Genomic DNA, 10690 nt, shown 5'->3' with positions numbered 1-10690 from the left:
ACTTCTCTAAGACAAAATTTATTTTGAAAAAGGAACTCGTTGAACCGAGATTCTCTGATTTGGACAGCTTATAGAGCTTGTAGAGAGCTCTCAAAAACACCAATCATTTTGTTCCCTATAGGTAACAATATTCAAAATAAAACTCACAAATAATCAATTTTGCATTAAATACAACAGATATAAGGTGCAGATATCTTACACAAAAATTTCCCATTTCAATATCATATAAATTAAACTGTGCAGAAACCTCATCAACAATACATTTTACTATCTAACAATTGAGTACAAAAGACATGAGTACACTCAATTAACATAACTATACCCAGCCAGAACTGTTTTGGGAATGAAAGAATTACCCACAGCTTTTCCATTTCCAAGAACCTCAGACTTTAATTTTTGCAGTCTAATTTCTTTCTTTCTTTCCCTGTATTTTGGTCCTTTGTATTGTAATAATGTCAGCCAGCTTTCCAGATGTACTCAACCCAAAATTGTGCTGTACAGGGTGTTTGAGCTCGAGAAATAATATTTTGTCGAAATCAGATCCAAAATTTGGAGGGGGGGGGGATCAAGAAACAATACATAGTGTAGGTCCAATTGTTTGGGTTTTTTTCGCCTGGCTGAAAAAAAATTTGGTTTCTGGGCTAAAAACGATAAATTGAGCAGCGTTGCCAGCGATATGTCATGGCTGTGTTGACAGTATTGTCAGCTGTGAGATTCTGAGGCTTGCTTCTCCAATACCCCATCCCCGTGGTTTTATGCATCCCACATAATTTAGCAAAATTTGATAATCTTTTGCATATTTTCTGATTATTTTCCCTTATCATTCTTTGTTAAAATTAACAGAATCGCATAATTTCACGTATGTGGGCTCAGTTTGCATAATTTCAGAATTATTTTTTAGGCATAAAACCGTAGGGACAGAATACCCACAGAACACAGTCAGACAACTGTGTCTGATAACTGCTGTGAGATTCTGAGACTTGCTTCTCCAATACCCGACAGTACACAGACAGACAACTGTGTCCGACAACTGTTGTGAGATTCTGAGATTGGCTTCTTCAACACTCACAGAACACTGCTAGACAACTGTGTCTGAACTGTTGTGAAGGTGAGAGCATGCAAGTACTGAACACAATTTGAGTTATATAAAAAAAATATATAAAAAACACGAAACAATGGGAAACGGCCTAGAGAATGACACTGAGAACAGCATCATAGCCTAGTGGAAAACAACGTCTACAAATTATTTAAAAATACAATTAAGACAAATATTCAATCTAGATCTTATAATTCAACAAACAGCATTTTTTTTCCAAACTAATGCTAGTACTTCAAAAAGCCAAACCACCCAGCTTTCCCCAGCTCCGACAGCTCTGAAATAAGTCTGTGTCGTTAGTATTGATAAAATACTTACATGAAGTACGTAGCGGTACTGTTTGACTGGAAACATTCCCGCCTTTCCCTCATGGCAAATTTTATAAAGTTATACAAAATGTATGGCAAAAGACGGGGAACAAAATAATTGAGACGTTGGTAGACATTCCAGTAGAAGAGACACCTGACAACTATATGAATCACTGCCTAATAGAGGGAAAATCTGCACACTATAATGTTAAATCATAAATCCTAAATCTGCTGTTTCTTACATTCATCAGGAGAAGATATAATGCAAGTAAAAAAGATGATTTGACTTTGAGCATTGAATATATAAAAAAACACACTAAAACTTTTCATCTTATTAAATTAATTCAATAAAGAATATCTCATGGAACCATCTCATCCAAGAACTCATTCTTAGATATACTAACCTAAAAGTTTCAAAACTGGTGTCTGCTATAAAAACAAATATAATTCATTGCCATGAATGAAAGTATCGTGCATCTGTCGTAAGTCAAATAGAAAGTCAACTAATAAATTGTCAACGTCATTCCATGGTTGACAAATCATTTTTGCTTTGTTTGTTTTTGTTTTTGTTTTCGCTTAGTTTGTGTTTTGTTTGAGGTTTTTTGTTTGTTTGTTTTTTTGTATTGCCAGACAAGCCGTTTTTTAATGAGGACATTAAGGGGCGTCTTATAGTGTAGTTCCATTTTGTTTTGCTATTTCTTTCCGAGTCTTTAATTGAAAAACATCAAGGCTGCTAATCATGGGTTGTTTCTTTTTTTAAATTTCTCTAAATTGCTCTTTTCTTTCATTTTCACAAAACTTCAAAATATGACACAGGCATTTTGGGAATAAAGCTGACAAAATAAAAATATCAGATGATTACATTTTTATAACTGGCTTCAGACTGACAAATCAAATTCACTCACACTAGACAAAAAAATAGAATGATAGACAAATTTTTGTTTATAGATAAGAAGCATTGTAACAAAACACATAACCATTTGAGAATGCTACGCCTCAAATACATATATTAAATTCCATCAGAGATTTTGGCTTTTCCTTGTAGGCAATGAGTCTTAGTCTGCACAGTACATTGCTCTCTTAGATAAGTCACTCAAGGGGGATATTGGTCTCCCTTCTTCATCTAATACTCTTGGAAAAAAAGAACTTGTGGTAAAAATAAAACTGCAATAGTATTCCATTCTAAAGTTTTGATTAATTCTTTTCACAAAACCTGAGAAACAGTCATCTAAAATGCACCTTAATAAAAAAAAAAGGTAAAAAATAAAAAAGACGAAAGGGCCTCAGTGTTCACTGAAAGAATCGAGGAATACTGAGAAAGAAGAGTGACAAGAGACTAGTATAAAAATCTATATCAAAGATGTTGATCAGGAAAAATTACAGGGATATCAACATCAAATCACCCCCCCCCCCACCCCCACCCCTTTTAGAAAAATGAATTAAATAAAAGACTCTATCCCCGTGAATATCAAAGTTAAACTACAGAATAAAAAGATGGAATTTTACTCCGTGAAAGAAGTGAAGACCCCAGAACGGAGACCAGTAATATCACATCATGCATGCTCTCCTTTTGTATCTGCCCTCAAAAATATTTAAAATCACGAAATCATGAGTTTAGACACCAATATTTCTGAGCAGCGACAATTCAAGAGACAAAATGTCCCTCCCAAAAATTGAGTCCAAGGGGGAAAAAATGGCCAACCACCCCAACCCCACTCCTTCCGCCACCTCACTTTCCCCCTTGGCATAATATAAATATACAAAACACACAACAGCAAGAACAAAATTCACACCGATCTTTGTATGTACAGAATTCGATTCTAACACTTTGTCAACATCCTTGAAAACGTTAGCTATCTATCACCAAACGGGTCAGTGGATCTTTAGTCCAGGCTTTGCCAGAATGTCTTTCTGAGTCCTCACTCACACTGACTGACTGCAGGCCAGCGGGTCTGTCCGTGGCTCAGGCGCTTGTTCAACTGCCAGTTCATTTTGTCTGCCAGAAATCCTGCCAGGCCGGTTTCACTGAGCTCCAAACGTCCGCAGCACGTCATCAGTGTCTTCTTCAATCGTTTCCATCCACGGGTGGGCTTTCCTGTAGTACTGTGAACAAAAACATTCATCTACATCGATTTCCACACAAAGGCATCGGTTTTATTTTTAGTAATAGGGGGTGCCCACTACGGCAGGATCGGGCAGATCGCCCGACTCGATCGTCTGAAAGTGAAAAAAAAACACGTTTGTTTTTTAGGCGACCGAGTCGGGCGATCCGTAGTGGGCACCCCGTATACGCGTTTGCAGCACTTAAGACACAATTAGGTCATTTTATACGTGCCGAAGAGTAGACAAGTCACAAGAGAGTAACAAACACAAAAAAGGAGGAGAGGAAAGGACGATAGGTGTTTGAGTTTGATAGGAAATGAGCAAACCACACCAAAGCACCCATCGACTACCCGCACAAAGCCATCTGAATGTAAACTTAAAATATTAAAACTTATAATGTTGACCTTCCATTTTATTGTAACAAATCTAATGAAGTAGTGCTGTGTTTGCACTTTTATCTATGTCAATTTCCACACAAAATCACCTATAGATACTTGTATAATGTTGACCCTTCATTGCATTGTTTAGTAAAGAAAAAAAATTAAACTGCATGCAATACTTATAGCAAAACCGATGGAAAAGCCGCCCTTCTGAATGATCGAGATTTTGCTTATGTGGCAAGAAGACGAACGGATATAAAGAAAGAGTCTAGTTTTAGTTTTAGTGAACTTTTACGACACATGCAACACAAATAGGTCAAAACATAAGTGCCTGCCTAAGATTAAAAGTGTTACTAGAGAGAAACACACAAAGCAAAGAAAGAGGCGAGATGACAACGATGAGTGTCTGTTAAGGAATATGAAACAAACCACGCCGGAGAAACCACCACCACCTACTTCTATGTTAAAATAAAATCATCAATAAATAAACGTGTAATGTTAACCCTCCATTTCATTATACGAGGTCTGTCTCAGAATAAAGTTTCCCTCCTCCATAAAATCAAAAGTAAGCAACCAACAGCCACTTAATGTTGTGAAGTCATGACATCATGTCTAAGAAATATCAACACCAAATTGCAAGTGCATTGGTGACGTGTCAAGTGTGGTGTTCTTGTGCACGTTGTCCAAGGCAAATTTGAGGAAAATTTCTAAACAAAACATTGGTGCAACCGTCTCATGCTATGATGTCAGAGTTGTGATCAAATTTTCAACTCTTCTCGGCAAGTCTGCAGCCGAAGCCCATGGTGATCTATACAAAGTAATAGGAAATAATGCCCCATCAAATCAGACTGTAAGGAAATGGATCAGGGAGGTTGAAGGTGGGAGGTCTGACATGAACGATGAAGTGCACACAGAAAACACAGGGAGAGAAAGGTGATGCACATTAGGGTGGGGGGGTTTTCGACACGAGTGGCATCATACTGAGCTGGCTAGCCACACCTGGCGTAGCTGTCAATGGTGACTATTACAGTGTGGTCCTCAAAGACAAGCTGAGACCTGCGATCAGGAAAAAAGACCCGCTTCGCTTGAAGAAGGCGTCACCCTGCATCATGACAACGCGCCTGTTCACAAGTCCAGAGTTGTGCACGAGCTTCTTGAGGGCTACTTGGAAATTATTGGAACACCCCCACTCCCTATTCGCCCGATCTCGCCCCATGCAACTTTCACCTCTTCCCCAATGTGAAATGCTGTGAGGTCGGCGATTTGAGGACGAGGACCAGATTCAAGAGGCTATGAGAAAAGCACTCGGGACCTTGGACAAACGATCACTGACCACTGTCTTTGACAATGGAGAAATGTCTAGAACTTGATGGTTCCTACGTTGAATAGGTATTTGAATAAGCTTTCTTTTGATACTAAATACAAGGTGATTTATAATTATATGTGAGGACAGCATGACTGGGAAACTTTATTCTGAGACAGACCTCGTATCACATTTAGTAATTTTTTTACATCGAACATGCACATAACAATTACAGCAAAACAGAGGGGGTAAGCCCGTCTTTCAAATGTTCTTGATTTTCTCGACGTGATATTAAATATCAACAGCAATAATTCAATTGGACATAAAAAAGAAAAAGCTGAGAACCAGAATTCACATGGATACCTTTTTAGAAAGTGTTTTTCGGCACTTGCAACACAATAAGGTCATATACGTGCCAAAGATTAGAGGTGTTACAAGAGAGTAACAAACACAAAAAAGAAGGAGGGGAGATAAAGACAATAGATGTTTGATAAGAAAGAAGAAGCAAACCACACCAGAGCCCCCGCCAACCACCCACTCACGTGGATGTCGTTGATCTCCTTGTAGAAGCGCTGGGTCAGGTGTTCCGGGTCGTTCATGGTGCTGATGACCAGCTCCTCGCCCTGGTACAGGATCTTGTCCACCGGACACACGATACAGGCTGTGCCCGCCCCGAACACTTCCTTCACCTGCAGGGACATACACACAGACCGGCCGTCTAAGTGAACAGTTGGAGCAGAGAGAAACACGTCAACCAACGCCATAATTTTCATTGAATTTAAAGGCAGCAAAATAGTAAGAAAGACAAAAATCTAAATGCAGCAAAATAGTAAGATAGACAAGAATTTAAATGCAGCAAAATAATAAGATAGACAAGAATTTAAATGCAGCAAAATAGTAAGAAAGACAAGAATTTAAATGCAGCAAAATATTAAGATAGACAAGAATTTAAATGCAGCAAAAAAAAGTAAGGAAGACAAAGTCGTTTTAGTTTTAGTAAGAATTTTACGGCACTTGCAACACAATAAGGTCATATGAGTGCCGAAGATTAGAGGTGTTACGAGAGAGTAACAAACAAAAAAAACAGAAGAAGGGGAGATAAAGATGATAGATGTTAGATAGGAAAGAAGAAGCAAACCACACCATAGCACCCGCCAACAACCCACAGACAAAGTCGAGTTTGAGTTTGAGTAAAAGCAAGCACATCGAAAACAAAACGGTGATTTCGTGCTGGGAAGAAGTAAGACAAACAAACTGACACAAACAAAAGAGCAAAAGAGAGAAAGAAAAGAAGTAAGGCCTACCAGTGGCGTCATATCACTAGAGTTAGAGTAGGCCTACCAGCCGACCACCCACGTCCTTTTCGGTTGTTACAACCTTTATCAAGAGACATACACATATTCTACGAGTACTAGTACTAGTGAGAGGTGCATTATGGTTGTTTGTTTTAGTAGATGTTTCACGGCGCTCGCAACAGCATAAGGTCATATGAGCGCCAATGGTGGATGTCGACAGAGACGTCCTTACAGGGAATCGGGCTTACTCTGCTCACCTCTCCAGCTTCAACAGCACAAAGCCTTCTTCGACTATCAAGGCACAACGGAAATAGCGGGTCACAAGAGTACGACAAACATACAAAAGAAGTAGAGGGGGAAATGACGATAGTAAGGAGTAGGAAAGAAAAAGCAGCAGTTCCCTGTTGCAGTTCAGGCACAGTTATGAAAATGACATTGATGAATCAACCGATTTACAATTACAAATAAACTGTGCATAAGAACATGGTTAGTATCCCCTCTTTGGGAATGGCCTAAAGATACTTCAGTCAGTAGCACCGCCCCGGGGGTGGTGCATTATGGTAAAAACATGATGTGAATAAATATCGTTACTGGAAACTAAAATAAAGAACACGAAAGAAGGGGGTTTTTTTGTTTGCATGTTTTTGTGAGTGAAAAGAGACCCATCGACACTCTTACAGCCGTTTATTACACAGAAATACTAAGACAGCGACAAAAATACTAACAATTCGGAGGATAAGAGAGGTAGGAACTATTTCTAAAGATCACCAACCAACAAAGAAAGGCAAGAAGAAAAGGAAAATCGAATCTAAAAAAGAACAGGACCTAGAAAATTCGACCCCCTCCCCCCAAAAAACCCCCCGACAGAAAACAACAATCAAAGGAAGAGAGAAAAAAGCCCTCAGACTCAGAGAATACCGACTTAACAAATTAACATAACCACAGGAGAGTCTTGTAGTTCACTTACCCTTCCTTCCCTGATCGCTTTGACGAATCTGGACATGGTCAGTTTCTGTTCCGTCACTTTGAACTCAGACTGTGTGAAGAAATAGAATTCATTTCATGGTCATAAAATTAGACCTTACTTCATAAACAGGGCTCATTTAATGAACAGAACATTACTACATAAACATAATTTATTTCGTGAATAGGATTTATTTCCAGAACACCAGTTTTATACCCAAAAGACCAAGAACTGTCGGACTAACAGTTTGATTAATGGATCGCTTGATTGACCAATTTTGTGGTTGCTGTTGTTGTTGTTGTTGTTGTTGTTGTTGTTGTTGTTGTTGTTGTTGTTGTTGTTGTTGTTGTTGTTGTTGTTATCGATCCAGCAACAGCTGGGCCCCTGTCCTTCTCTTCAATGCCATGTAGTGATAATTGCAGGTTTGCTGCAGTTGCTGTTAAGTTCCATACAGCGTGTGGTCAATGTTAGATCTTGGAGGAAAAAGTGCAGCTAAGATGTCAATTAGGACTTCCATTTCTGTCCTAGATCGTTTTGCATGGGGTTTCTTCATCTCTACGCCTGTCAGGGCCAACCCCGATCGGGAAAAACGAGCATTCTGACAAGATGGGCTAAGTTGTACTGTGCAAAACTATGCTGTGCAAAAACTGTACTGTGCCGTTTGTCTTACGGCGGTCTATAACGATACACCGCCTTGCGGTTGCCCGTTCATGCTGTTTTAATCCTATCCGTACGCCTCGGGGACATTTTGTACCCCCGGGGTTGTATACTTCACATTTTAGAATACTTCTAGTACGAAAATCTCTTTGGAACTTTCAATATTTCACCCTTAAAAAAATCATTTTGACTGACTTCTATGCAAAGCATACGGATCGGATTAACGAGTAAATTTCCTCTTTGGAAAGTGGTGGCACAGAGTTCCCCACGTCGTATGGATACGATTGTAAAACACGACGTACGGACAGGGTTAACGTGCTTCCTGACATGACAAGCATGATTGGGTACAGGCTTGAACGTTGAGAGGATATGATCACTGTCCATTCCTTCGTCTATCTCCTCTGCTTATATACTCCCATTTCAACAAAGGTTCCTCTTATATTTGTGGGGAAAATGCGGTGGTAGAGGAATTGAAATAAATCACCCTAGAAGCATGTTCGTACTATTTATTTCAACAGACACGAAGTTAGAAAATAACAGTAACCATTACATAATTTCATAACATATTCAGAATGATAACGTAAGCTTTTTCAGTTTCACAAAAATGGTGCAGTTACAGTGTTGTTGTTGCTTTGTTGGGTTGCTTTTTTTGGCTTTTTTTTTGGGGGGGGGGAGGTTTGGTCACTTTCTTGGACAAAGGGGTTCCTAATTCTTATTCAGATCTTATGAGCAAGATATTAGTGTCTTCTGACTCTGCATCATCAAATTTCTCTAAAAAAAAGAAAGAACTACAGACTGAGTTCCGTTGTTATAATATAGATTGCAAAACTCACAGAGCTTGTAGAGCTGGAAATTGCGCTATACAAATTAGACTATCTATTAGTATAATGATGATGATGATGATGATGATGATGATGATGATGATGATGATGATGATGATTACAATTATTATCCCTCATTTTGACGATTGGTATCACGCCTTGAACTTACTTCAATTCATCAAAGACGCACACTCTGATCATTGACAACACTTGAAAACACGTTGTACTGGGGTTACATTAAAAGCATAGCTCAGGTTACTCTTACATATTTGTCTTTTCTGTTTTTTAATGTAAACTTTAAAAGGCAGGGAACAAACATACATACTATGCAAATTCGTGTTTCTAATTTCTGTCTGACGGTTCAATTTGTATTGCCCCAACATTGTCTTTGTTCTGCTGCTGATCGGACGCATGTGTCCACTACGTCCTTGATCCTATCCGTACGCCCGGGGTCATTCTGTACCCCAGGGGCTGTATTCTTCACTTTTAAGAATGCTTCCAGTGAGAATATCTCTTTGAAACTTTCAGTATTTCTCAAAAAATCATTTTGACAGACTGCTATGCAAAGCGTATGGATCAGATTAATGAGTAAATTCCCTCTTTAGAAAGTGGTGGCACAGAGTTCCCCACTTCGTATGGATGCGGCAGTAAAACACGACGTACGGATAGGGGAAAGGGTTAAAAGGATTGCAATGCACCGTGACCAAGACCAAAAAACAATGAATAAACACCGTACTGGCGGACTGCCAATCATCAGATTCATTTGACGATTTTCCTTTTAAGGAGAGACAAAAGCTGCCATATCGGAATAATTTGACGAAATTCGACTGTCGTGCCCTTCAAATCAAATTTGTGGAGTCGATTCGGTCGCAAAGTGCCAAAATGGTAGCTTTTGTCTTTTCCTTGAACTTCTGGAAGAAAAATATAGCTCGCCCCGACTCAATCCGACGAGTCTGGTTGTGTGCAGTGTGCAGTGGGTATTAGCGTCTGGAAATGTTCATTGCCCCACTTTCTAGGTCTCTAGGCCTTGTCACTTTGGCACGCCATCCCATGTTGCGTTATAAGTCATTGACCTATATACTAACCTCCTCGCCATGTCTGAGAGGCGAGGCTATTATAGGGGACGACCATTGGCACGGTCGGTTCGGTTCGGTCTGGTAGGCGGGGCTTGCCATTGCCAGATTGAGGACGCAGTATCTTTGCGTAAAGCAACCATCGTGGCACGAACCGATCTTCCGACTAGCAGCCTCAAAAGCACACGCGTTTGTTTTCAGGCCGCAATCGGGCGATCGGTTGGCGATCGGTTTGTTGATTCTCCGGTGGGCACTGGGTATGATATAATCAGATACAGATATATCCTAAGTCTGAGAGGCAAATTGCCGCCTGTGTAAATGCTGGCTGTACTCTGATTATTGCTAGTTCTGCTTGGGCACCATGATACAGCTCAGGATACCCTGTCTAATTCCCCACCGACAGAAACATGGAAATACTCTACAAAAAATGCCGACTTCCTCGTACGGAAATCGGAAACAGCCTTTTGTTTGTTGCCCCGAAAGGCCTTAATTACAACAATACCTCAGGCCACAGACACAGCTGGTATAATGTGCCATCGTGAAGAACAACTTTTGTGCGAGTAATTTGACGACGACGTATTCGTAGATGTTTTGTTTTGTGTTTAGTTTTGCTTTGTTTTTTGGGAGATTTTTTTTGGATTGTGGTTTTTGTTTTTTGTTGTAGTTGTTTTTTTGGGGGGGTTAGGGGTG

At 39.6% G+C, this 10690-nt stretch overlaps 1 protein-coding gene across 1 annotated transcript in view; it reads right to left on the bottom strand.

The window, feature by feature from the left end:
* Positions 1-2002: 2002 nt before the first annotated feature.
* LOC101856712 (branched-chain-amino-acid aminotransferase, cytosolic) overlaps positions 2003-10690 on the bottom strand; it is a gene marked incomplete at its 5' end in the record, with an annotated part of 19263 nt that continues 10575 nt past the window's right edge. The window contains 3 exon segments of the mRNA XM_013090952.1: positions 2003-3507; positions 5733-5879; positions 7453-7521. Of these exon segments, the coding sequence (XP_012946406.1) occupies positions 3427-3507; positions 5733-5879; positions 7453-7521 (297 nt within the window).

This window comes from Aplysia californica, unplaced genomic scaffold, assembly GCF_000002075.1.
Source record: "Aplysia californica isolate F4 #8 unplaced genomic scaffold, AplCal3.0 scaffold01718, whole genome shotgun sequence".
In the NCBI taxonomy this organism is placed as follows: domain Eukaryota; kingdom Metazoa; phylum Mollusca; class Gastropoda; order Aplysiida; family Aplysiidae; genus Aplysia; species Aplysia californica.
Note: the sequence above shows the minus strand (reverse complement) of the source record. Positions and strands in the feature narration are given on the sequence as shown.